The sequence below is a fragment of the Actinia tenebrosa genome, unplaced genomic scaffold, assembly GCF_029948245.1.
Source record: "Actinia tenebrosa isolate PJP-AT-01 unplaced genomic scaffold, QUT_ActTen_1.0 PGA_scaffold13__45_contigs__length_12533684, whole genome shotgun sequence".
Classification (NCBI taxonomy): domain Eukaryota; kingdom Metazoa; phylum Cnidaria; class Anthozoa; order Actiniaria; family Actiniidae; genus Actinia; species Actinia tenebrosa.
Genome location: NW_028292573.1, coordinates 11,443,891 through 11,471,222, shown reverse-complemented (window position 1 = coordinate 11,471,222; position 27,332 = coordinate 11,443,891). Strand labels below are relative to the sequence as shown.

At 35.2% G+C, this 27,332-nt stretch overlaps 6 protein-coding genes across 7 annotated transcripts; 4 read left to right on the top strand and 2 right to left on the bottom strand.

The window, feature by feature from the left end:
* The first annotated feature begins 439 nt into the window (after window positions 1-439).
* Window positions 440-1,951, top strand: LOC148911848 (uncharacterized). The gene is made up of 3 exons (XM_089028885.1): window positions 440-857; window positions 930-1,187; window positions 1,285-1,951. The coding sequence occupies exons 1-3, from the start codon at window positions 583-585 to the stop codon at window positions 1,439-1,441; spliced, it is 690 nt and encodes a 229-aa protein (XP_088885011.1). The 5' UTR covers window positions 440-582; the 3' UTR covers window positions 1,442-1,951.
* Window positions 1,674-6,339, bottom strand: LOC116308560 (uncharacterized). The gene is made up of 12 exons (XM_089028884.1): window positions 5,715-6,339; window positions 5,478-5,591; window positions 5,185-5,392; window positions 4,832-5,072; window positions 4,394-4,751; window positions 4,075-4,272; window positions 3,616-3,802; window positions 3,257-3,508; window positions 2,940-3,111; window positions 2,697-2,845; window positions 2,252-2,443; window positions 1,674-2,162 (listed from the first exon to the last, which is right to left on the bottom strand). Exons 1-12 carry the CDS (start codon window positions 6,072-6,074, stop codon window positions 2,038-2,040), a joined length of 2,556 nt encoding a protein of 851 aa, XP_088885010.1. The 5' UTR covers window positions 6,075-6,339; the 3' UTR covers window positions 1,674-2,037.
* Window positions 6,340-6,819: 480 nt separating this feature from the next.
* Window positions 6,820-9,466, top strand: LOC116298905 (uncharacterized). Its single transcript, XM_031707489.2, has 2 exons — window positions 6,820-9,036; window positions 9,452-9,466. Exons 1-2 carry the CDS (start codon window positions 6,820-6,822, stop codon window positions 9,464-9,466), a joined length of 2,232 nt encoding a protein of 743 aa, XP_031563349.2.
* A 377-nt stretch (window positions 9,467-9,843) lies between these two features.
* Window positions 9,844-10,467, top strand: LOC148911847 (uncharacterized). Its single transcript, XM_089028770.1, has one exon. It carries the CDS (start codon window positions 9,844-9,846, stop codon window positions 10,465-10,467), a length of 624 nt encoding a protein of 207 aa, XP_088884896.1.
* An 8,888-nt stretch (window positions 10,468-19,355) lies between these two features.
* On the top strand, window positions 19,356-23,233 carry LOC148911846 (uncharacterized). Of its 2 annotated transcripts, XM_089029272.1 has the most exons (5): window positions 19,356-19,921; window positions 20,847-21,731; window positions 21,824-21,921; window positions 22,303-22,412; window positions 22,504-23,233. In XM_089029272.1, exons 2-5 carry the CDS (start codon window positions 21,706-21,708, stop codon window positions 22,858-22,860), a joined length of 591 nt encoding a protein of 196 aa, XP_088885398.1. In that variant the 5' UTR covers window positions 19,356-19,921; window positions 20,847-21,705; the 3' UTR covers window positions 22,861-23,233. The 2 variants fall into 2 exon arrangements, with proteins under 2 accessions (XP_088885398.1, XP_088885397.1); XM_089029271.1 differs by having other exon boundaries at window positions 20,847-21,921.
* A 1,144-nt stretch (window positions 23,234-24,377) lies between these two features.
* LOC148911845 (uncharacterized) lies at window positions 24,378-25,391 on the bottom strand. Its single transcript, XM_089028769.1, has one exon. The coding sequence runs from the start codon at window positions 25,389-25,391 to the stop codon at window positions 24,378-24,380; it is 1,014 nt and encodes a 337-aa protein (XP_088884895.1).
* Window positions 25,392-27,332: the final 1,941 nt, after the last annotated feature.

Sequence of the window (27,332 nt, the reverse complement as noted above, 5' to 3'; positions counted from 1 at the left end):
TCAGCAAAGCGGAGCCAGACAAATTATACATTAGGGGTCAGTTGTGGCCCGTAGGTAAAATCCTAGAAGTTTAACTGATAATTTATTTATTTTGTTCTTCTTACTCTTTGAGTTTCACTTAATGCCTTTAATCAAGGCCATTAATCATGGTTGATCGAGACATTTCTGTCTCACATTTATCGATACACTGAAGTTATAATTTAGATATTAGTCATATAACTTATTATCTTACTGAAATATTTGAAACCTTAGAAAGAATCGGGAAGAGCTTTAAAGCTTAAAGTGCACCTCAAGTGTAATTTTTCCCCTATTTGGAAGTGGAGATATACACATATAATAACGAAAAATAATAAAAAAAAGGAAATTGAACGAATTGTTGATTTTTTTAAAAGATTTGAAATTCCCGGTTTTCATAACAGCTCCGCTCATTTGGGGGACTGGTGCGAATACGTCATCGGGGTGGAAGGAACCAAAGCTATCTTCATTTCTTGTGTGTAAACTTTATGTTGTTGTGTCCAAATTCTTCGCCAGTGCATCAACTGTTTCGTTTAAAAAAACTAGTTTTCTCAGAAAAACATATTTATGGCAACTACAAGCGCATCATGTAGCTCAAAATATGATTCCTCGTCCGATATTACTGACTTCGAGCTCGAAGACAACACGGCCGGCGAACTACCATCGGAACTAACTTGTCTAACTGAGAATTACGACTCTGAAAACGATGAGATACCTTATTCTGATGAACCTCTAGCCGATGCAGAATGGATATCTCAATACGATAAAGAAGTGAAGCAAATCGAAGAACAAGAATCAGAACTGAAGTCTCGGTTGGCAGGAACTGTGCTTGTTAGTTCATGGTAAGCTTTCGTACACATTGCAGTCTTACAATTCGTATATCTTCTAAATCGAAGGTCACGAATATTTTTCAGGTGTAAATGCGGTAACTGCAGCGTAGCCCTTCTTCAAAATATTAGTGAATGTTACTGTTGTGATGAGCTGGATGGCTGTGGCGAAGCACTACAAAGCGATCTTGTTCAGGATGATGTTGGAGAGAAAGAGCTTCGATGTATCACCGACCACCCAGGATTCCAGCCGGTTTGTTTGGAGAAGTGGAGTCTGCGATTGGCGGCCGATCGTTACAACACGAAAAGCAAAACACGATATCGACAGACTGGTTCGGAAAATGAGTAAGGGTTTGGCATAAATATACATGTGCTTTTTCGAGTAGCAACGTTTCTACTTCGATCTCCAGAGCACTGATTATGAGTCATTCTTTGATCCTAGTTTTCTACGAAGTGTTGCTTACAGAGAATTCTCCCGAATGGTATATGGCTACTTAGGTAAGAAGAGGATCCCGCTACCAGCGTGTGCCTATACTACAATTAGGCAAAAGTTTATGTCTGACCAAGAATTTACTGGTTTTGACCTCGATGAGAGCTAATGACTCGCTATCATAATTAAAACTATTTAATATACTAGAGTACAAACACTGCAAGTGTGCAACATAAATACCACTAAATAATGCTAAATAATGCTAATCCTATTGTTTTCTATTGTTTGATTAGCACTATTTACTACTAAATAGTGCAAAGTGTTGCACACTTTTAGTGTTTGTACTCTAGTATGAGAGTAACAACAACAAGCAATAAATCTTTATCATTTGTAGTACCATATGAATTCAGCAGTCTTATCTTTTTATTATGCATTCCTTGAAAAACGTATTTGTGCAGAATTGAAAACATAATTTTTGCACTTCTTTCAACATTCATGTTCTTCTATGTTATATAAGTATATTTGATACATGTGGATTTCATCTTTGGTCTGAACCTTACTGTAATCCAGAACAAATCATTTGTACAGTGCATGCTACTTCCTTGTCAGGAAATAGAATGATTCCCCTCTTTTAAGATAGTTTTAATCTATTATAAATAACACTTATAACTGTGAATAAGTGTCATGGATTTTCCTTTTAGCTAATTTATTTGGGTTGTCATTTACTATGGGTTTTTGTTTTTATTTCTTGTATCTGCTGCACTGCTATTTCTGATTTCGGGGACAATCAAGTAAAAGGTGATGCCCTTTCATGGGCCTTTTGCATATTCTACAGCATGGTTTTGATCTTGCATTATCTTGTGGTGCTGGTTGCGGAGGAATCTGAGGTACTGAAAGAAAATAGCATAAGATAGTCCAACTAACTTTTGAAATTTACAACAAAAAAATCCTTACTTTTATTTACTTTGCATACATGTACCTGGTGTAGTTGGTGGGACATCCTTTACTGTCATTGCCTTGCGTGCATTACTTTTCTGGATAGCTTCAGCTCTGGGTTGTTTCACCAGCATTGTGTTCATGGGTGGTGGAGTCATGTTGACGAGATCTTGCATAGCATCTTTAAGGTACTGGCTGTTTGTCAAGAATGTCTGAAAGATTTCTTCCACATAGTCTGTGAAAACATTACATTATGGGAATCAAAATACTTGTATATGTGGTTCTAGGAATGCTACTGTTTTGGTTTTCATAAACTTGTGAAAATATTGCACCAAATTAAGAGCACCACAGTTACTGTGTAACAAGTACACAGAATTATGGTAAGAAACCTAGCAGCTGTAATTACTTATACTGCTACTAGAATTTCTACTGCTTTTGCTAGAATTTAATGATCATTGATTGGTATTTTAAAAATGTATTCTTTTTACCAAAATTCTGGGTAATCCTCTGCTCTCTCACTGTGGCCTCTCCATTTTTAAACTTCGGGTAAACCACCTTTATTCTGCTTGAACCATCGGCTGTTGTTGAAACATCTCTGTGAAGATTCATATTAAAATGGACAGCAGCCAAGATATGTCTAATAAAACAAGAATTTGACAAGTATTAGCAATATTAGGCACTGTGAATCAACTTACATTTTTATAAAACTTTCCATGGAGTATTTTTCATACCGGCAATACTGTCCACTGTAGGAATATGCAATCATTTTTGGTGAAAAATGGTTAACCACAGAATGGAAGCCTTCGAGGCAGCTGGTCTGAGACAAGGGAGAAGCTTGCATGATGCCATCTATGAGGCTTTGCTTAGTTAGAGCTTGTACCACTTTCTCATAGAGTATGCTATCTGCAAGCAACAAAGATACTCCAGTGAACAAACCTTAGAAGATAGACAGCAAGATTAAATATATAGAGATGTGAATGTGTTTGATGGCTATATCAAAATGCAGTGCAGTGTTTTTGAAAAATACAAGGCATAGAATTTTACTAACCCTTTTGCAACCATTTCCGGTGAGGAATATTGGGCCCATGATGGCATTTGTTAAACAATGCATTTCCAAGATTAGTGTGCTTGTTTATAATGTGGTCCAGGTAGGAAATGAATTTCGCCCATATCACTAGACCATTACCATTGTGGGTCGATGTCGCACTCCAGTGGAGGTGGTTTTCAGCAGGCTTGATCCATTCTGACAATACCTCACATCCTGACAGTTTTGCAATCTTGGTGAGAGTTTTGCGAATTTCTGATTGAAATATTGATTGTAATTATTCAAATAAGCACTATATCATATAAAAATCATATGAAAAAAATCCAATATCAAAATCCAATATAATAAATATATATACATACTTTTCTTCAGGTGCCACAGGTCAAAATAGTGTGTTATATTAGAATAATTTTTCTTCATACAGCTTGTAATAGTTGTGTGCCTGTCAGAAATAAATGTTGATATCTCCAATTCCAGTCCCATTAAAAAAGTCATTGCTTGTTGGAAACCCATGAACTCCATGGCAGGGCTGTTTCCTGCTTGGTTTCTCTAAACAAAGGTACAGTACAACAATTTAAAAAAGGTATTTATCATTATCATCATAATGTAGTTATGATTATTTTTGTCATTATTATTATGACTATCATTGTTATTATAAGTATTGTCATTATAAAGTATACATGAATAATTCAACTTGAATATGATTATCAAAAAATCTTCATACTTACAGTACTTTTGATTTTCTCCCACTTATTGTTCAGGATAGTTATAAAAATAAAGAGAAAAACTCTACTTATTTGCTGTATTGCTATATACTGTACCTGGATTAACTCGAAGTGTAAAATCATTGGGAGAGTGCAACAAAACATTGTGTATGCTCCAAATTTAGCTGAATGCCCCATGCTGTCGTGGCGACCATCTCCAGCCATCACAAGGGCACTTCCCAAACTTTTCACCTTTTCAATCATTTTCGACTGGTATGCTCTCCAATATAGCAGAATGGTAGGGAAGAGTTTTGTCTAGAGGGAATAAAAATGACTGCAATGTATTAAATGAGATCAAAAGCAACAGGTATTGATGAAAATAATGATGTTAGTAATAAAACCAATCAAAAAATATGGCATATGTTTCCAAACCCACTCTTTGATGATGGAAGAATGAAGCCAGGGACATACATCTAAGGCCCATGTGTTTAAACATAGTGAACACTTTCGTGACTGATCCTCCACTTAACAGTATTGCCATGCACAATAGAAAATTCCCAGCAGGAATTTTCATAGATGGCATGTTTGGTTGACTTGACCAAACGGTGTGTCTTTTAGGACATTTAGGACTTGAGCAGTCAGTTGTCACTACAACCATGGTACCAATTTCTTTTGCTTCTACAAGAGGTTTTTTTGCACCACAAGAATGGCAAATTTGGAAGAGCATTAGCAGCTGCGACCAGAAAACAATGAACTTGGGATGAGTCCTTAGATTGTCTTCTCCTACAATGAAACTGAACAAGGGAAAGAAATCAGGATTTGTTATCATGTAAGTCCTGATGTTACACCAAAAATATGGACATGGGAAATATACCTTGATGGTTGGTTGTCCTCTTCATCGGTTATCGACGATTCTGTTTCTGTTTCTGTCTCATACTCCATGTCAACCTCATTCTCGTCCGATAACATCTCTTCATCTTCGTCCGAAGATAGACAATCTTCTTTACAAGGATCATCAAGGTGATCTTCAACATTATTCTCGTGCGGTGGTGCACTTTTTTGGCCAATGGAGTCTTTACAATACAAAGTTTCTAGCTGCTCTAGTAATTTCTGGTCTACGAAAGATAAATAGTTGACAAAATTATAAACGCAATCTAGTTGTGCCGTAATTATAAGAGTAATGGAATACAGTTTGTTTGTTTTCAAGGAAAGTCCGACTTTACTAACTTTTTAGTTTTTCTTTCCTCAACTGTTCTTTCTTTATCTTCAAATGCGAACGTAGCGTGATAATCCTGTTTCGCATTTGTCGTTCTTTCGACGAGGATTGATGTGGTGTCGGAATAGTGGAACTCTGATCGAGACTCCAGTGTTTTCCCGGAGTTTGCTGCTGGTGCGTTGACATGATGCTGGGATGGTTTGTGTCGTCTCTCCTTTCCTATATAAGAGAAACATTTCAAAGAATATTACCGTAATACTTAATGATATACGATATACGTTTTCTGAAGTAAAAATCAACTCACGTCATTGATTTCCGCGACTGGTGACACTGACTGGATATCATGCTCTTCTGTCTGCATACATGGGTCCCCTACAGTTTCAGCGACCTTTTGAGATTGCCTTATTTCTTTCATGATCTACGAAATATTTTACGCACACCATCAGTACCATAGATAAGCGAAATCTATTCGATTAAGTGAACAATTCCCAAATCCAAATATAAGCATGAAAACATAGTTATCATTGCTGACTAAGCTTACCTTCCTACGCGTTCGCGCACTTTGTGGTGGCGCTTTCTCTTCGTCGCTGACAAAAACAGTTGGATACGCTATTATGCCAAAATCATCTCGCCGTAATCTTGGGTGGACAGGGTTTTTCAAGCCCTCGATATTTGAAAACATGGTTTCATAGTCTTGCGACTTGAAATGCTTTGAGCATATTGCGGACCATTCTGATGGTTGCCAGTGTTTGCGGTGAAGGCATACGAAGTCAACCCATCGTTTACGTCTTTTTTTCGCTTCTGGGCGATCATCGTTAAAGAAGGGAATCGTATGCAGACTGATGCCTTCTTTCAAGTTGGATTCACTTTTACAGTGAGTTACAACACAATATTTAGGCATTTTATGACAACAAAATAACTTCTTACAAAACTTGTACAATGCTTTGCAACAATAGGTGGCATGACATCTCACCCCGATGACGTATATTTTTCTCGTACCAGGACTTCTTGTGACGCGGTGCTGACATGTTGTGAGTGACTGGACACTAGTTTTTTGCGTACTTTAAAACGCTGTAAAAGCTTACGAATTTCTCCAAAATGGGAAAAAAATGCAAAAAAGTATTACTGAGATATTGAGGATTTCTTCCAAATAGGGGAAAAATTACACTTGAGGTGCACTTTAAGACTGTCCCAAAATTCATAGTCTTGTGTAGTAGTAGGGAATGGCCGGTTCTGGCGATTTTTGCCTCAGATTCAGAGTATGGATTTTTTGACTAGATTTATCATTAAGCATCAAGGTATAATTTACTAGATGAAACTTTTCCCTGAATTCTTGGAAGTGAATTTTGTCTTGAATTCTTGGAAATAAGTTTTTTAGCATTAAGGTGTAATTTAATAAATAGATTTATCATTTGACACCAACTAGAATTGGATTTTGTCTTTAATAAGAGAGCTTAATTACTAGGTTTTTAATGCTAGATTCATCCTCTGAGTTACAATGTTTGGTTTCTACGCTTGGTTACGAGGTTAGCTTAAAAGGAAATATTTGATTAGGGCTTAAAGAAATAGAGATATAGTATAATAGAAAAAAAAAAATGGTTGAATTAAAATCATATAAATTGAATACAAGTTATGTTAGTAATAATATGACAAGTAATATTTTGGATCAATCAGTACCTGAAATTAATGTACCTATTATGAAACCAATGAAAGTATCTATGAAGGATATAAATCAAGAAAAGGTTATATCTACCACATATACTATGCGTAAGAAATTAAATGAATTTGCAGACTGGATTATATCATATGTTCCACCAGAGGTTGAGAAACCCCTAAATAAACGTTTGGAAACATTAAAGAAAATAGTAAAAGATATTTATGATATAACCAAGAAGCCGACAATCGTACAAAAGAAAGAATCAGCAATGAAAGGATTTTTAAAATCATATAGAATAAGTGGAGTTGATAAGATGGATCCTAAGACCTTCCTTATGAAGATTAGGAATAGTGTTTTTAGTTTAATCGATAAACAGGAAAAACCTATTAAGATGAAGCTAATATTAGAATGTGAATTTTATAAGAAAACTCATGATGATGATATCGTGTATACATATGGTTATTTTCATACTAATATAGTGATAATTACACAAGCAACGAATATGAATGATGTTTATGAAACAATGATTAATGATATATTGGAAAAGTTTAGCAATTTCCAAAATCAAGGTTCAGGATGGATATTCAAAAGTGTGACATACTTAGATATTCATGTGGATAAATACCAACCTATAGCAGCAAAATCTTGGATCGAACTACCACAGAAGCTCAAGTTGAAAAAAGCTATCGTTAACCCAAAAAACGATGATAATAAATGTTTCATGTGGGCAGTGACACAAGCTATTTATCCAGGAAATAGAGATCTAGAAAAGATATCAAAAAAATTAATAGCAAACGCTGAAAAACTATGCTGGAATGGACTTGAATTCCCTGTACAAGTGGATAAAATCGATATATTTGAGAAGAATAATACAGAATATAGGATAAACGTATATGGTTATGAGAATGATAAAGTATATCCTACTCGAATAAGTGGAAATGAAAATGGTAAGAATACTATAAATTTGCTAATGATATCAAACGCTAAGACTAATCATTATTGTTGGATTAAGAATATGAGTAGACTAATATCATCTCAAGTTACTAAGAACGAACATGCAAGGTTTTATTGCGAACGATGCCTCATCTCATACAAAACACAAAAGAGCCTTGATAAACATTCTGAATATTGTAAGAATCATGATTCAGTTAAGATAGAGTTATCTAAGAAAGGAGCAACACTTTCGTTTAAGAATTATAATCATTCTATGAGAGTTCCATTTGTTATATATAGTGATTTTGAATGCTTAACAGAGAATATCTCTTCATGTCAACCAAATGATAAAAAATCATATACTCAGCAGTATCAAAAGCATAAACCCTCTGGTTATTCATATCTAGTAAAATGCTATGATGATAGTCTATATGAACCAAAAATATATGAATATACTGCTAAATCAGAGGATGAGGATATAGGTCAAAAGTTCATGAAATCAATAGAAGAGACTGTTAGGAATATATATTCGAAATATCATTATAACAAAGTGGTAAAGATGACAAGAAAGGATAAAAAAGCGTATGAAAAGGCTATTATATGTCATATATGTGATAAAGAATTAAACGGGGATAAAGTATTAGATCATGACCATCTTACAGGTAAATATAGAGGAGCAGCACATAACGATTGTAATTTGAATTACAAGATGCCTAAACATATACCAGTGATATTTCATAATTTATCAGGTTATGATGCTCATTTATTTATCAAAAATCTAGGTGTTACAGAAGGTAAAATAGATTGTATACCCAACAATGAGGAGAAATATATCAGTTTCAAAAAGGAGATAACAGTTGATACATTTCAAACTAAGAATGGTAAAGTGTGTAATGTGAAACGTGAGATAAGATTCATTGATAGTTTCAAATTTATGTCTTCATCGTTGGACACCCTAGTTAACAATCTAGGAAAGACTAGTTTTAGAAATATGAATAGGTTTTATGATGGTAGAAGGTTGAAACTATTGCTTAGGAAAGGTGTTTATCCATACGATTACGTCAATTCGTTAGACAAATTAGACGAAACATTCTTACCTCCAAAAGATGAATTTTATAGCAAGTTGAATGATTGTGATATTTCAGATGATGACTACAAACATTCTCAGGAAGTATGGAAAACTTTTAAACATAAGACAATACGTGATTATCATAATCTATATCTTAGGAGCGATGTAATTCTACTTACCGATGTGTTCGAAAGCTTCAGAGATGTATGTATGAGATATTATAAACTAGATCCTTGTTGGTATTATACAGCACCAGGACTATCTTGGGATGCTATGCTGAAGATGACGAAAATTAATTTAGAATTGCTTTCAGATATAGATATGTTGTTGATGATCGAAAAAGGTGTACGTGGTGGTATCTCTACGATAATGAAACGATATGCAAAAGCTAACAATAAATATATGAAATCATTCGATAAAAAGCAAAAATCAGTATTTATAAAATATTTAGACGCTAATAATCTTTATGGTTGGGCTATGAGTCAGAATCTACCAACACATAATTTCAAATGGATGAATAAAACTGAGATTAAGAATTGGAAGAAACATCCATGTATACTAGAAGTTGATTTAGAATACCCAATTGAATTACATAATCTGCATAATGAATATCCATTAGCTCCAGAAAGATTAATGGTTAACAAGGTCGAGAAATTAGTTCCAAATTTAGAAAATAAAACAAAATATATACTACATCACAAAACTTTAAAAATGTATGAAAGTTTAGGGTTGAAAATAACGAAAATTCATAGAGCTATAACATTCCACGAGTCTGCATGGTTGGAACCATATATTAGGCTTAATACGGAATTGCGTACGAAGGCAAAAAATGATTTCGAGAAAGACTTTTTCAAACTGATGAACAATAGCGTGTTTGGAAAGACAATGGAGAACATACGGAACAGACAGGACATTAGACTAGTAACAAATGAAAAACAAGCAGCGAAATCAGTAAATCAACTAAATTATAAGAAACGAACAATATTCTCTGAAAATTTAGCTGCTGTTCATATGGGTAAAACAGAATTGGTGTTTAATAAACCTATATATGTAGGTATGAGTATCTTAGACCTATCTAAGAATCTTATGTATGACTTCCATTATAATTATATTAAGAAAAAGTATGGAGAAAAGGCTCAACTATTATTCACGGATACCGATTCACTGATGTATGAAATCGAGACAGATGATTTTTATGAAGATATTAAAGAAGATATTGAGGATAAATTCGATACTAGTAACTATCCGAAAGACCACTTAGGAGTAGCAAAATTCGTTAATAAGAAAGTTCTTGGTATGATGAAGAATGAAACAGCTGGTCGTGAAATAACAGAATTTATAGGTCTTAGGTCCAAACTATATGCGTATAAAACAGATGATGAAAGAGTTGGAAAGCGTTGTAAGGGTGTTAAAAAATCAGTCGTTAGTAGGGAGATATCATTTGATGATTATAAGAAATGTCTATTTGAAGGACAACAAACTATGAGAAAGATGAATGTAATAAGGAGTCATAAACATCAAATATACACAGAAACGGTAAATAAAATAGCCTTATCGAGAGACGATGATAAACGCGATATACGAGTAGATGGTATTCACACATATGCTTATGGATATAAAAATATTGATGAATGACTATATGATCGGATAAAAGGTGAATTTATAAGACGATATGAGGGTGTAATTGATAATTATGATATAATATGTATACAAAAAGTTGATAAAAAAAATTAAGAGAAGCAAATTATATTTAAAAAGTTGGTATACAAACATTGGTTTTAAAAGTTGATATATAAAAGTTGGTAAAAAAAAAGTTGTATTAAAAATTTTTTATTTCGAAACAGGTGGGAGCATAGTATCTTCAGGTACACAGTGCGAAATTACAGATTTCCGAAATCGGAAATATTGTCGGAAATTTGATAGTTTGGAATTTCCGTCAAATTTACGGGTACGGAAATCCACTTTTCTGAAAGCCAGTCCTCCTTCACATTTCCGTTAAGCGTTTAAGGGAAACAACGCCGTATACACATTGCTACATGTTTCCGTTCCATTTAAGGCACACGGAAATTGAATATAATTGTGAACACTTAGAAAAAATGTAACAGTTAAATGTAAATATAAAATATGCATGGATCGATATCGTGCAAGAAAATGCAGAAGGTCTACGAAGGATCTATGTAAGATCTAATCAGCTAAAGTGAAAATCATAAAATATTTTGAATAACTGAATCATACTAGGCAGAAACTAAAACGGCTTGCCAAAAAGCCATGCAGAAATAGCCAGTATTTGGTGAACAGCAGCGCTGTTTCGTCCTATTTGAGTTTGTCTTTTTAACTTCGTTTATGCGAACTACAACTTAAAACACATTATTTTGTGTCATTGCCATTTAATTAAGTTTTTCTTTATATTAGATTTCGAGGAAAGGGTTATATTTTTGCAAGAGAAATTACAAATTTTGACAGATATAATTTGCAGCTATTTCAAAAATATGTTCAGTGGTGTAGGATTTGAAGTTCGGTGCAATATTTATCAAATGCTAGGTCTTCACCTTTATTCGAAAAAGAAGAACAAATGAAGTGATAGTATATACCATAAAAAAGCATCAGAGGTTCTATTTCTTTAATTTTGATTTGATTTACTGAACATTGAAAAATAATTTCCAACTAAATTAGTTCCCGAAAAAGCGAAGCAAGCGGCTTATAACAATCCGCTCTTGCACCTTTGGATTAACGTAAATCAAGTATGTTTAAAATTAAACAAAGTGTTCTGAGGCATGGATCAGTTTGTGAAAGAAAGAAAGAAAGAAAGAAAGAAAGAAAGAAAGAAAGAAAGAAAGAAAGAAAGAAAGAAAGACTGAATAATAAATTAATGAATAAAACATTTATTTTGTATTTTTTTGAATAATTTTTATTACTGAAACATGTGTCTAATCAGGGGTGAGACAACGATTACATGTTGGTTTTCACTTCTGTGTTCTCCGTAGACAAACCTTGAGCTTATTCTCTGAACTGGAATGAATGTTGCTGGCCCTGGTTCCTCAAAATGTTTTGCTTCCCAAACACTTAATGGATTGCGATATGATGTGATATGATTATTCTTTTGGTACCATTGAACGGCTGCAAGAATATGAGTTAATTGATCTCCATTGATCACAATAGTATGGCACAAATAAAACAAAACAAAGCCGGGTCTGCCAGTAGATGTTGCCTCAATTATTCCACCATTACCTGCCCATGAGGCCATGATCTTTCCTGAAGAATCAAGACGTGTGTTAAATCTTGAACCTAGTCTTTCGTCGAATACTGTAACTGACTTATACTTTCTAAAGGCTCGGTTCACTCGCTGACGGTCAAAATTCACTGTTGGATAAAGTTTCCTATACATTTCTTTTAGGTTGAATAAGTCGTCGTTGTCAAACGAAGAGATCACGAAGCTATTTGGCAATGCTACGTCACTAAAATCTGTCCACACATCTGTAAGGCTTTCTATTGATCCTCGTATTGCGATTTTAAATTTAGAAAGTCTATCTTGATTAATTTCCTCCTGAATATTATCCACTATAGCATCCCTCAGAACAGCTTTGCAAAATGGAAAGAAAACTTCGCTGTACTCTTTCGGCAATGTATACTGCAAGTCTGCAGCGCTGCTCATGCAAATAAACTTCCTCATTAATTGCGATTCAATGAACCTGTTATTGGTGTGAAAGTTGCCTAACAATCCGTTATAACGCTCAAAGCTGAAACACCAAAAACCAAACACACTTCCATAGTTTTCAACACATTTCTTTAAATGCATATGTAGATGAATATTCGGAGTAACGGCTTCTCTTCCATAAAGATTTTCAAATTTTATTGCAAAGTCTAGTAGTTTTCTATCAGCTAAAAAGAGATCAGTTTTCGAAATAGAGGTCTTGCACAGTAGCCGACAGGCGATTACAAAAGTTTGTAAACAGTTCAAATGTTCTTCTGGGAGAATTCCTTCGAGACAATACAAAGAATAATAAAGAATCCAGTTTTGCCACTGCGAAGCTGTAAAACCACCATAGTTTGTTGTAATTTTATGTGGTAATCTACCAAGATCAGAAGTGGAATTAATGTTTTGTATACGTCGCTCGATTTCAATAATGTTCTCTCTTGAAAAAAGCTCGTTATTGCTCCAGAGTTTAAAAAGGTGCTTAGCAGTACCCAGAAATAAATTGTGCATCGGATCAATCACACACATTGTGATACTACCGTAATACGGAAGTCGTAACAATTCGGTGTATCTTGTTCCAAGTTCTTTTTCCATTCGTTTCTGTGCAGTCTTATTTTTACATCTAGTGGTTTTAAGAGCATCTCGTCTATGCTGCTCATCTGTTCTTTTTGGCCAGTTGTCCCGATCTGTAAACCCGCTGTAATCCTTCTTTTCTCCAAAACCCCCAGGAAAGGTTTTTAGGCAATGACTACATCCTTTGTGTGCAGCGTGTGATAGAAATCCGCATAATTTTCTAGCAGCAGGAATATCAGATGCACAACAGAGAAGAGCAGCTCTTATCTTTATTCCACCTTCTGGTGCACCATGGGCATTGACTTTTACACCTTTCCATAAAGCTAATAACTCGTCCACCATAGGTTTCAAAAAATGCATAAGCGTTGCTGGTTCCTTATTTAATGCAGGTATTATTCCTACCAATATTATGTTCTCTTTCTTAAAACGTTCAGCTCTTGGTAAGTTAATCAAAGCCAAATACAGAACTCCTATAGAATAATCACTGCGTCTCTTAAATGGCTGAAACCAGTCACAGTTCAGCATTAAACCATAAGAGTGTTTAAGGTTTAAAAAGTCTCGTCCTTTATACTTTAGGAATGTTTTCCAAACGTCTCCATCCATAACGTCTGCATATGTATCTTCATTAACATTTCGTTCACGCCATTCCTCACATTTTTCCTTCAATCCTGGTCTTTTCAATATCGTCTCTAACGAATCTATAACACTCCTAAAGCAATAAGTATATATTGGGTAAAATTTGACTGAACCATTATTCAGGAAAACTTTTTTAACTAGCTGGCCTCCGCAGGGTTTTCGTCTTGAAGAGTGTGGAAAAAGTACATTGTCGCAAAGTTTTGCTTGGTATTTACCATTTACCTTCTTGACACAGTCCTGCTCTTTAAATAACTTTGTGCACTTTCCACAAACCACAAATTTTTGAAAGTTGTCCCTGTCTATACCTAGATATCGTCTCAGAATACATTGTTACAGGTATAAGTCCAGCCAAGGAAATCAATAGGTCAGATCCTGCATTTGCTGGTAATCCTTCGCCTACTTTGGAAAGTAGTGCACTTAGGTACTTCAAAAGACCTTCGATACCTCTGTCACTGATAAGATTGTAGTATTGCCAAAGAAAAATAAAATATAGGAGCCACGTTAGAAATGTGCGTGATTTTTGCCTATTGTTGATACTAAACTGCTCCTCCGTGACGTGATTTACAGTGCCATCGGAATTTTCTTCATCAATGATATCGCGCAAATCTTCTTCACTTAATTCATCCCAATGTTCAGGCGTTTCATCAGCATTCGAGTCTGAATCAAGTTTGTCCTCATCACTCTCGTCCTAAAAGTAGGTAAAACAAACGTTTTTTCTATTATTATCAGCCCGTTTAGTTTAGTTTCATGAATGTTGAATAAGCCAAAATTATCGAATGTTAATCTCAGAACTGGATGTAGAAAGTCATCACTGAGGCAAAAATGAACTGACGTTTTCAATGAAGCCTTCGAAAATTGTCTAATGACTGAAAGCTTGTATATGACACAAATCAAGATTTTCGTCCGATTTTCGGAACAAGAGTTTTTACTAATTTGTGTACATTCACTTAAAAATAACCGTTTCGCAAGTAACAGAGCGAAACTTCCATTTTGCAAATTGTTTCCGTTTTGATTATGTTATTTTTAATTCACTTTCTAAATAATTTGCTAAATAGCAACATGGGCGAAGGTGTTTCATTGTATAACAAACCTCTTCTTCGCTTGAAGAGTCGTCCGATGCCGCGACTGATCCTGATGTCATATATTGATCTAATGATTAAAATAATCTGGTTTAGTATTCAAAAATAATTGATACATGAATAATCAATGATTCGATTCTTTTCCAAATCCATATAACAAAAGTTTATCTATCAGTACCTGAATCTGTACGGATGTTGTGTGGTCTTAAAATTGGCCGTTCTTAGGCATGTACGCACGTAATGCATGATTTATTTAAATCCGCTTAAAATGAAGATATTACTAATATAATATATAATATAATATAATATAATATATAATAGGATAGGATAGGATAGGATAGGATAGGATAGGATAGGATAGGATAGGATAGGATAGGATAGGATAGGATAGGATAGGATAGGATAGGATAGGATAGGATAGGATAGGATAGGATAGGATAGGATAGGATAGGATAGGATAGGATAGGATAGGATAGGATAGGATAGGATAGGATAGGATAGGATAGGATAGGATAGGATAGGATAGGATAGGATAGGATAGGATAGGATAGGATAGGATAGGATAGGATAGGATAGGATAGGATAGGATTAGGATAGGATAGGATAGGATAGGATAGGATAGGATAGGATAGGATAGGATAGGATAGGATAGGATAGGATAGGATAGGATAGGATAGGATGGGACGGATAGGATCGGATAGGATAGGATAGGATAGGATAGGATAGGATAGGATAGGTAGGATAGGATAGGATAGGATAGGATAGGATAGGATAGGGGATAGGATAGGATAGGATAGGATAGGATAGGATAGGATAGGATAGGATAGGATAGGATAGGATAGGATAGGATAGGATAGGATTAGGATAGGATAGGATAGGATAGGATAGTAGGATAGGATAGGATAGGATAGGATAGGATAGGATAGGATAGGATAGGATAGGATTAGGATAGGCTAGGATAGGATAGGATAGGATAGGATCGGATAGGATAGGATAGGATAGGATAGGATAGGATAGGATAGGATAGGATAGGATAGGATAGGATAGGATAGGATAGGATAGGATAGGATAGGATAGGATAGGATAGGATAGGATAGGATAGGATAGGATAGGATAGGATAGGATAGGATAGGATAGGATAGGATAGGATAGGATAGGATAGGATAGAATAGAATAGAATAGAATATACTAATATACCTGAAGTTAGTGTCCGGTCGTAATTAGAAGCATTATTTTCTGTTGGGAGTGTACAAGTCTCATCTGAAACAAAAAATAATTGAAAGAAGATTGAGAGAAGAAGAATTTAAAGATTTTAGATATATTTATCCTTTAAAATTTCCGCATTTTCCCCCCAGAATTTGTTAGTGGTAAAACTTATGAAAAGTCTCCTCAAATTAATTCTACGTACTCCACGGGTAGTCCAACACTGACACTCATGAACTGCTGTTATTGAATTACTTTTTAGTTTGGCATTTTTATACCAGCATTGAACATAACACGATTTCTCAAAGTACACAGAGTCCGTACCCCGCTTTTCAAAAGAAACATCATTCAATCGGAATTCCTGATTACAATCCAAAATCATTCTCCTCTCTTTTCTTCCCCAATACCGGCCTAATGATATACTACTGACAACGATACATTTGATAGATTAAGTATTAACTCGCTCGGCCAGCTCCGCGCAAATCGATCTCGCAATCTTTCAAAATCATTACCTTCACTTGAGCTACCAGGCAAATCTTCAATAACTCCACTAGTGACTGCTTGCTTTTGTAAATTCCACATATTCTTACTGGCATCGTAAAAACGCCTTTTGTGTTCATAATACTGACTCTTACCGAGCCGTTGTCCACAATGAGGACATTCAAAGCCTTCGCTGTTTTTAGATGCCCCAGAAGATCCCTCATTATCTACTGCTGACTCTTCAACGTCCGTCGTCCAAATGTTTTTCGCATAGTCGTAGAATCTTCGCTTATGTTCAAAAAACTGTCTTTTGCTGAGAATTTTTTGACAATGTCCACATTTGCGTCTCTTGGAATCAATTGAATTTTGCACGTGGCCACCTCTAGAGGAAGGGCGTTTTGAAGCTCTACTGGACATCGGTTAAACTAGTGCTCGGTTTATGTGTATACGTAATGGAACTTAAAGCTAGAAGTCAAAAACTCTTAGCGAATCTCAATCAAAAGCTAGTACAGAGCTCGATTTAAAATTTCTCACAACACGCCAAAAATACAATAAAGACTTTTAAATACATGTTCTATTGACCCATAGGTGATGACAGAAATGTCACTGTACACCTTTTGCTGTTCCTTAACCGCAAAGGAATATTCATTGAAGCGAAGAAGCATTGTCATTAGAGCGAACAGGCATACAGGCTGCGTTTTCACTAGAAATGTTAACTTGCGTAAAATTCCTGGAGGTGTTTTAATCCGACTCCCACCTTTCAAGAATAACACTGTGATTGGCCCATTTATTTGGTAGGACAACTTAAACCATCTTGCTAGGTAGTTTAATTTTGCCTTATTTCCGGTGTCGTAATTAAGCTAGTTTAAATTGTCCTAGTGAAAACACAGCCACAATAAGGCGAACGGAGTCTTAATAGTGCGATTGAACGTTCATTAAGAAATTTAGCATTGAATTTGACAATCATGAATATGTTAGCGTGGGTTCATCAACGTTTTTGAACTTTCATTAGCGTTTTGGTGCAGACAATAAACCACAACACATATTCAATACAGTGTTTTGGACATTTATTTACGCAATACAAATAAGTATATTGTGCTTTTACGATTGTAGATTTTCAAAGACAAAAAAGTGAATTTGCTCTCTATTTAAACATCTTGGACGATATGTTTACATGTGGTTGTACCATTGTATGCATTTCTGTGGATCTTCATAGGCACTCAAAAGACGCTAGTCTGACTCATTTGGAATTTGGTTTATTTGTTGAACCATTGCAATATCCAAAAAAGAGGGATAAAAAAACTCAAAACTGACTGATATTTATACCTAAGGGCGCTTTGTTCGTACGAAATAATATTCACGGCTTGTAAAAAAAATAAAATGAAAGGACAGTTAAAATCCTAAAATTCCTAGTGGAAAATATACTTATATTGTATTGCGTAAATAAATGTCCAAAACACTGTATTAAATGTGTGTTGTGTTTTATTGTCTGCACCAAAACGCTAATGAACGTTTGAAAACGTTAATGAACTTACGCAAACATATTCATGATTGTCAAATTCAATGCTAAATTTCTTAATGAAAGTTCCATCCCACCTCCGTTCGCCTTATTGTATGCCTGTTCGCTCTAATGACAATGCTTCTTCGCTCCAATGAATATTCCTTTGCGGTTAAGGAACAGCAAAAGGTGTAGTATTTTGATATTTGCCAGATAAACACACCCGCGTTTAATTTTAAAAAATATATATTACTTTTATTTCATATAGCAATGACTGTTTACAATAAAGAAAATAATTTTTTTTTTGTAGAAAATCTAATATAGTTCATGCAGTAGTTCAAAGTTCTGTGTAAAGAACTGTCTGAATGTTCTGTTTACTTCTCTTGCAATGAATCGAATTTGTTAATAAAACCCTGGATTGATAACCTCTTTACAGCATCATCGGTATAACATTCGTTAGCAATTTTTTCATACACTTTACATGATCTAACCTTACGGCATATACGACTAGCTAACCGTCCAAAACTGTAAGCATCAGTTATAGCAGTTGCTATTGCTGTGCCATCTAACAATTCCGGGGCAATATGAGGATATCTTTGTTTATCTTCCGGATCCCTATCTGTGTTACGGGAACGTGGTTGCATTGAATGTGTGTGAATACTTTTTCCAAAATCTACAACAACTGGGCACCACACATTATTTCTTCGAAACATTAATACGTTACTGCCATGGATATCGCAATGGATAAACCCTTTCGAGTGCATATGAGCTATTGACATTGCTAACGAGTAAATAATTGTAGGCCAACAACTGTCATCTGTTATTAATCTTGTTAGCAAAGCCCCATTCAAAGTTAACACTTTGCCATTCTCTCCACAAAACTCCATGACCAGCAGTATATTTCCATTCTTTTCACAAATTCCATAGAAGTACGGGAAGCCTGGATGATCATCTAAGTTGGAAAGTAACTGCGCTTCTTTCTCAATCAAATAGCAGTACTTTTGTTGCTTTATTGTCTTGACTGCTACTAAATTAGTTCTGTACCTCATCAGTCGAACGATACCAAATCTTCCTTCTCCTAAAATAATATTCTCGTCACATTCTTGTAACAATGTGGGGTTCAATGAGTCTGTCGTACGTGGGCTGATCAGCGAAGATGTTGGCTTTGTGGGGTTTGGCTGAGTAGGATGAGGTTCATTCAAACGGAAGTTTCTCTTCAGCTTTGCCGATGATTGTCCAATTTCTGGTCTAGCTGCCAACAAAACCTTTCCTGCGTAAGTAGAACCCAATAAACGGCTATTGTTCGGATTGAGAACAAAACCTTTGTCGGGTTTGATTTTTTTATCTGTTTGATGTGTAGTACTATTTGCTGTGGATACCACGCTGTCTTCACTCTCTTGTACTGTATCCAGTGCGCTTTGATGTGTACTGATGTTTTCTGAAGATTTCTTTTGTACGACAGCTGTCTTCTCCTGTACACGTCGCAACGCCTGCTTTTTCCTTAAATTTTTTCGGCGCAGTGACCGTTTCTCCTTTGAACGCGTGTATTTCTTGACTGGTTTCATGATAACACTAGTAAATCATCTGAGAACGCATAGGGTAATTGGGCATTATTTCAATCCGGAATTGTGTACCACCCTCTAACAACCGATGACGTCAAACGTCGAGAAAAGGCGGGAAATGCAGTTGTTTCAGACCAACGTACCGGTAATATCTTATTCGTGCTTCTAAATATATTTCTCTGTACTAAAACTATCTTTCGTCAAAATGATTGGTCTTGAGGATGAAACAACTGTTGAAGAACTACGGAGAGAGATGGAATTGCTAAAAGGAGAGATGAAAGCCCTCAAAGAATCGAGAATAGAAGATCAACGATCGCGAAGGCAAACAACAAGCAAGAAGCAAAACATCGACCATGACTGCTCTGTAAGTAAATTAAATTGTTGCAATACTTAGTGGAAGGACTAATTTATTGGTTATCTTGTATGCAGTCTATATTTCTGCGATTGATACATATGCTAAGGAGGAAAGTGAGTTTATTTTAGATTACAATTAAAATGTGCTTACTTGGGTAAATTTCGCGCGCTTTTTAAGATCTATAATTTATGCAGTGCATTAATCAGTAGCCGTTTCAATTGCGCATACATTATGAACATACTAAAGTCAATAGTAATCAATGTTTGACATCAATTCGGGCCTATAAAATCTCGAAAGGCTATAGAAATCATTACAATCAAACAGTACAGTAAAAACCATAGTTCTTATGACTGGCGTACAAATATAATCATGTCAACCTAGAGAATAGAGTATTTATACTTGGGTTTCCTGTGGTCAATTACCTACGGACGACTGTTACACGGTCTTTCATCACTTCAACAAGATTAATGTCATAATTTCTATATCACGTTAATTTTCTTTTGTCTTCGAGAAAATCAGTTTGATATCAAATTTTTGACATCAAAAAGACTGCAAAGTTTAAGATCACACTGATTGTTGTTACTAACTTAACGAAAATATGATTTTTTATGTCGAATATTTGGAATGAAATGAGGTTTTAGTCTCGTCGGATATGCGATGAAAGGAAATTAAAATATATTTCTTTGCCAAGACGCTTACCAAAAACATAATAATAATTTTTGCATCTTTGCAAAGTCACTATCATGGATGTGACATATATTTGACAGTACGAACGCTTTTCTTGAAAATAAAATATTGCATATCACGCTAGAGTGTATACCATCTCGTACATTTTTCAGCGTAAAACTAAGCGAGTTTTGTCCCAAAACAAAAAAAGGTGTTTATTCCTATATTATGTCATTCAATTATTTGTTTTTTTATTTTTATTTTTTAGAAAGCAGTACACAAAGTGTACCGTCAGCTCTTAAAGAATGCTGACTTTAGTGAATGGAGCTTTCAAGAAGGGTATAGTACCGTTTTCAACAAATCATATGAAATAAGTTAGTTCGTCTCATTCGACAGGCCATCCGTCTTTGAGCGGAAAGCTAGTCGGTGCAGTTTAGCCGTCTTTGAATGGCAGAACAGCATTGAGACATTTTAATTGAACAGCATGTGTATGTAGGCATCAATAGATTGCATAGTTCGTCTCATTCGACAGGCCATCCGTCTTAGAGCGGAAAGCTAGTCGGTGCAGTTTAGCCGTCTTTGAATGGCAGAACAGCATTGAGACATTTTAATTGAACAGCATGTGTATGTAGGCATTAATAGATTGCATAGTTCGTCTCATTCGACAGGCCATCCGTCTTAGAGCGGAAAGCTAGTCGGTGCAGTTTAGCCGTCTTTGAATGGCAGAACAGCATTGAGACATTTTAATTGAACAGCATGTGTATGTAGTCATCAATAGATTGCATAGTTCGTCTCATTCGACAGGCCATCCGTCTTTGAGCGGAAAGCTAGTCGGTGCAGTTTAGCCGTCTTTGAATGGCAGAACAGCATTGAGACATTTTAATTGAAGAGCATGTGTATGTAGGCATCAATAGATTGCATAGTTCGTCTCATTCGACAGGCCATCCGTCTTTGAGCGGAAAGCTAGTCGGTGCAGTTTAGCCGTCTTTGAATGGCAGAACAGCATTGAGACATTTTAATTGAACAGCATGTGTATGTAGGCATCAATAGATTGCATAGTTCGTCTCATTCGACAGGCCATCCGTCATTGAGCGGAAAGCTAGTCGGTGCAGTTCAGCCGTCTTTGAATGGCAGAACAGCATCGACGATTCCGGTAAGTCATCTGTGCATTTTCATTCTTTACGTTGCCTGCATGTTTTGTGCTGAATTCTGTTCTCTTGTCTTTCCGTGTACTTTTCCCCCTAGATTTTTCTCTGATAGCAACAGGGACACCTCGCGAAAACTTAGAAGAGAAGTGAGAGGTCTGTACGGAGATGGTACTTGGAAGAAATCCGCTTTAAAAGGTTAATTTAATGTTAATATTTGTATCGAGTTGTACAATTCTGTTCAAGGTACTTGAAAATATGCAGTGCAAACAAGACGCTATGAATTAAAAAGCACATATCCTTGCCCTCAGATAAGAAATCCCTATTTTTAACTCCGCGCGAACCTAAATTACTTTTATCATTATGATCTAAAAAATCACAACTTTTGAAAGTGTTTATATCTGGCGAAACATTGTCCATTTCAAACTCCAATAGAATCCTATTCAACTGCAATGCACTGAGGGTCAATGCCAATTTAATTTACAGTATAATGCATTGGATCCAGCGAATTTTTAACAATTATCGATATATATGTGTTTCAATTGTAAATCTTACAGTTGCTGTTCATAATATGTTCAGATTCTATTCACCGGTACTGGAAATCCCTGAGGGACGATCAAACAAGACGGAAAAACCAGAAGTTTATGGAGCATAGGAATAACCTACGACAACAACAACGAAAAAAACGGGTAAATGAGTGCCATCAGATGTTTTCCCTTCGTCTTGCCTGAAAACACCGCTGATATTTATTAATACATAGTTCTATACTTCCTTTGACAGAAACTTGAAAGACGAAGAAAAGCTCTTGCTTCCGTTGAGCTGTCTACCGGCGACAGTGAAAAAGCAAAAGAGATAATAGAGGGGCCATTCGCACTTGAGTGCATGTCAAGCGAGGAGAGCTGTGACGATGAGGAAGTGGAAGCTGGCCCAGGTCCCAAGCCTCGAAAGATTCGTAGGCTGTCCTGGGAAAGATCGCGATTGCATAACATCAAAAAAGCGATTGATGATCATATCAAAAAGAATCTAACAGCGGCGCAAAAACGGCTTAATTCCAGGACCATCATTGCAACTGAGAAATCGAATCGCACAAAGCCTAAGGAAATACCTTCTTGGGCAGCCAGAGAAGGCAATGAATGAAGGCAGATTTGTCTTCTCCTTTACGATTGTATAAGAGGGATATCACATAAGCAATGTTTTACATGCAAATGAGCTGCCCAGTGAAATAGCATGATAATGAAGTGAACCAGATGAGTTTTGTAAGCTAAAACGTTACAACAATTGCCTTGTATTGGAAATATTATTTTTGACAAACTAAAGATCGATAGGACTTGAACTGTTTTCTAATACTGTGAAAATTGTATGATTCACGCATATCTCATTTTTAAACAGTAGTGAATATCGGACTGTTTTCCCACCTATACTATGCATGGTGCAATTTTTATTATTCACGACATCCAAAAAATATTGCTGTGCTTCAAGGACTTAATCAAAATTGAATATAGCAGTGTAAAGCCGTTTTTGTTCATTATCATTTTTGTTAGAAAAGTTCAACACGTCTCTCGGCCATAAAAGCCACAAGCTCAGTAGTGCAAACAGCATGTGCACACTTCATTAGCATGCTATTTCACAGGGCAGCTCATTTGCATGTAAACATTGCTTATGTGATATCGCTCTATTGTATTGTTTCTATTGTATTAGAGTACATGTACAAACCCTAAAAGCTTGCAAATTTTTTCACTATTTAGTACAAATGGTACAAATTAAAATATAGAAAACAAAATAATTACGAAGTGAAAAAACATTCGACAGCCGGACGCGATCTTCAAATTACTAGATGTCCACAGTCAAATAATTAAATGGTTTAGTCAAATAATTGGCATAAAATATAACTATACATTACTGTTTATGATCCACGCTTTTGATGTTTATACTTTAAATATGTCAGAGTATGTTGTCATAATTAAGAAGACATACACTATATAAGAGAAGCTAAACTCAGCCCATTCATCAGCATTGAATTGTCCGTTTTTCTCCTCGCATACTTTGCTTTTGTGATTCCTTTTTTTTTGTTCATTTTTTCTTTAATGCAATTTGTACTTATATCGCGTATTTGTTTATTATTTCTTTCGTTTTCAATTTTGATTTCTATAATTTGTAAGCTTGATTTGTAGTTATCGCTAAATCTAAAGTAGTTATTGCATTATTGATTGACTATTAATTTATACAATTGTAATATTTATATATAAAATGAAATGTAATAAAATATTTTTTTTTAAATCCCGTCGTGGATAAATGTCTAAATACGGATTGCAGCAGTTGCGTGAGGATATGAATGAAGTGAATAGTAAAGTGAATAGTGAATTGAAGTATATAAACCACACAATCATGAAAAGTAGCGGCTTGATAAAAAAGCAATACGGCTCTTATTGATGCGTATATAAGCCTTTCTTATTATGAGTATAAGTCTCTTATTCATGAGTATAAGCTACCAAAACACGAGTATACGTTACTCGTATACTTGAGTTTCAGATGATTTAAACTCAACGGAAACAGAGTGCGGTTTTTAGTGCGTTTCCGTAGTTTACGGTAAAACGGAAACATGACATTACGACACGTTTACGTCAACTTATACAAATGAATAAGCAACGGAAACGTTAACTTATCCTTACGATTCCATCAGCTTTCCGTTGACTGAAATTGAGGATTTCGCACTGTGGTACGGCTTGTAATTCTTCTCTGACGAAATTTCTTTTCGGTGCACCATCAGAGAGGTAATATAATACAGGTTGATTAGCTGACACAACAGTTCTTGATATGTCATATATTTGTAATGACCATACAGGATCTGTTGCTCTCTTACCACCACCTTCCAACTCACCAGGTTGATACAGATATCTAACTTTCACACCTGCTGGTAATCTTTCTTCTACTAATCCAACAGGTCTTTCATAATTCACATGTTTTTCATGTACTTCTTTCAATTTTATTCCTTCAATAGGAGATTTCCCAGTTATTCTTCTTACTACACTGTTTATACTTCGTATGACAGCTGGCAGCCTTTCAACCCATTCACGGGATCTTTCATTTTCTTCCATAATCATTTCTTGGGCATACTGGTGGCTAAAGAGTTTCTCAGCAATGGTTCGATTAGCGCGCTCGACCAGTGCTTGGGCTCTATGGTTATTAGCTTCCGATCTTTGCACAATTATTCCTCTTTTTTTCATTATTTTCGTAACTTCACCCATGAATTCAGTACCAGGATCTACGATTATTGATTCTGGCCATTTTAAACGTCTGGAATATATCTTTTCAAACCCCATGGATACTTCTGTTGAGTACTTAGACGTCAAAGGCTCAGCATCTATGTACCTACTTGCAACATCAACGACTACGAGTGAATATTTATATGACTTTCTTCTTACTCTATCATGGGGTAAGAATAATAAGTCTGCTTGATGTATTTGATTCACTTTTTCAACATCCCAATGGTATCTAGGTATGTATTTAGGAGCTGGTAAGTATATCTGCCACAATGCTTGTTTTTCCAACCATTCTTTTACAATACTCTTTTCAATATTAGTGGAATTTGATAATTTATCGATAGCTTCATATCCCTTCCAATAACCTTGAGGACTATAATAATGGTTTGATAGTTTTTTATTGTTCATGTATAAAACAATATAAAACAATAATTGTATAAGTAATATATAGAATGACAAGCATTTCAGACAAATTAGATGTAAATAGAGCTTACAAACAACCATTTGGACTAAAAGCTGAGAAGACACTTCATCGTGTGACATTTAATCCAAGTTCAGCAAAACCAGAAGAAACATTGTATATACACATACCAAAGTTAACTAATAATGTTGTATATGTTCCAGGTTCATTAGGACTACTTTTAAACTAAAATTGGCTACAGGTGGACATGCTAATAATACAGTTGTTAATAATTTGGGTAAGGCTCTAAATTCACATATGAAGGTCTCATATGGTGGTGAAACTTTGCAAAATACGCAACGTTTTGATTTGTATCAAACGTATAATGATCTATTCAGATTGAAAAGGGAACGCGAAAGCATGCTGAGAGAAGGAGTCTCATCCCTGAACATGAGAAAGCTAAGAACTAATGCAGGTGATAAGGTTACTACAAATTTAAAAGAGGTTGCGCTATCTGAGGTATATGGTGATAGATATCGATTACCGATCAATCATCCCATTTTAGACGAACATGGTGTTTTATACGCTAAAGCACTATCCGATAACATTAGTTTTGAGATTACACTCCCAAAAAGTGAAAAGATTGTTATTACGAGTGATATAGCTGATCCTTGGGAATACAGTCTTTCAAATATTGAGCTTGAATATGAATGTATCAATAGTGATTATCTCGCACGGGAAGCCCTTTCAACTTACCAGATTGGTAAAGGTTTCTATTATGAATATATATTGTTGCATAAAGACGTTTAATATTAATAAGGCTACTAATTCTACGATTAATGAGGATGTTAACATCCCACGACGATCAATGAGTGGGCATCCTTTTTCTATTCATAGAACAATATCTTGCAGGCACGAGAGATAGTGAAAAATTCGTCAACCCAAATATTACACAAATTGATATTAATGTTGGATGGTTTACCTAATAAAGTTTACAGTAAAGGGATGATACAAACGGATTTCTGGAACTCGATTAGATCACGATTTGGTGATACTGATAATATTAACACAAGAAGATTTTTATTATGATAAATTTGCCTTATGGATTGATCTACGTACTTTTCCAGACAATCAAACACATGGTAACGGCCTCGTTATGAATAGCACTAAAGACGGAGTAAAACTAAAAATGAATAGAACAACAGGTGGATCAGGAATTATTAATTGGTTTCATGTATGTGGTAGCCGACGCTTTGATGGAAATCGAAGATAGTGATGTAAAATCTATAATGTATTAAAAAATTAGTATTATATTTTATATATGGAAGAATTACGAGATAAGTTACCATTCCACTGTATAATAACAGGTCCTACAAATTGTGGTAAGACTAAATTTCTAGTAGATACACTAAGAGGTTCATATAGAAATTTATTCGAGATTATCATTTTAATATGCCCAACTCATTCTAAAAATAGCACATATCAAGGATTTGGTAATGAGGACCCTAGATTCTATGTTTTTCCAAAACCTGATGCAATCATGTAAGATGAAATAAATGAAATCTTATCTGATATAATTACGGTATTTTCAGGATATAAGACACTAATTATTCTCGATGATTGTGCATTCAGTAAAGTCTAAACAGAGATCTAGCAATTTATCAAATCTTGGCCTTTAGCGGTACATGAACATATTAGTGTTTGTGGGTATTAACACAAACAATTGACGCAATTGCTAACACCGTTTCGGTGACAACGTGGATGTCATATCAGTTTCTTTTCCCCCAAACATATATCAAATCCGATATTATTTCGATGCATATGGTGGTGATTTAGATTTAGAGCAACGGAAAAGTATATAGAGTGCTCAAATCTGAAAATTATTCTTAATTTTGTTTCTGTCACGTCATCCTTTTCACATTACATGGAATTCCAAATGGTTTTTAAGG

Coding starts and splice junctions, on each gene's coding strand:
- LOC148911848 (XM_089028885.1), top strand. CDS start 583: ATGGCAACTACAAGCGCATCATGTAGCTCAAAATATGATTCCTCGTCC. Junction 858..929: donor ACTGTGCTTGTTAGTTCATG/GTAAGCTTTCGT, acceptor AATATTTTTCAG/GTGTAAATGCGGTAACTGCA. Junction 1,188..1,284: donor CAGACTGGTTCGGAAAATGA/GTAAGGGTTTGG, acceptor CTTTGATCCTAG/TTTTCTACGAAGTGTTGCTT.
- LOC116308560 (XM_089028884.1), bottom strand. CDS start 6,074: ATGCCTAAATATTGTGTTGTAACTCACTGTAAAAGTGAATCCAACTTG. Junction 3,112..3,256: donor CCGGAAATGGTTGCAAAAGG/GTTAGTAAAATT, acceptor TGTTGCTTGCAG/ATAGCATACTCTATGAGAAA. Junction 2,163..2,251: donor TGTCCCACCAACTACACCAG/GTACATGTATGC, acceptor ATTTTCTTTCAG/TACCTCAGATTCCTCCGCAA.
- LOC116298905 (XM_031707489.2), top strand. CDS start 6,820: ATGACAAGTAATATTTTGGATCAATCAGTACCTGAAATTAATGTACCT.
- LOC148911847 (XM_089028770.1), top strand. CDS start 9,844: ATGGGTAAAACAGAATTGGTGTTTAATAAACCTATATATGTAGGTATG.
- LOC148911846 (XM_089029271.1), top strand. CDS start 21,771: ATGTTTTGTGCTGAATTCTGTTCTCTTGTCTTTCCGTGTACTTTTCCC. Junction 21,922..22,302: donor GAAGAAATCCGCTTTAAAAG/GTTAATTTAATG, acceptor TAATATGTTCAG/ATTCTATTCACCGGTACTGG. Junction 22,413..22,503: donor AACAACAACGAAAAAAACGG/GTAAATGAGTGC, acceptor TTCCTTTGACAG/AAACTTGAAAGACGAAGAAA.
- LOC148911845 (XM_089028769.1), bottom strand. CDS start 25,391: ATGAACAATAAAAAACTATCAAACCATTATTATAGTCCTCAAGGTTAT.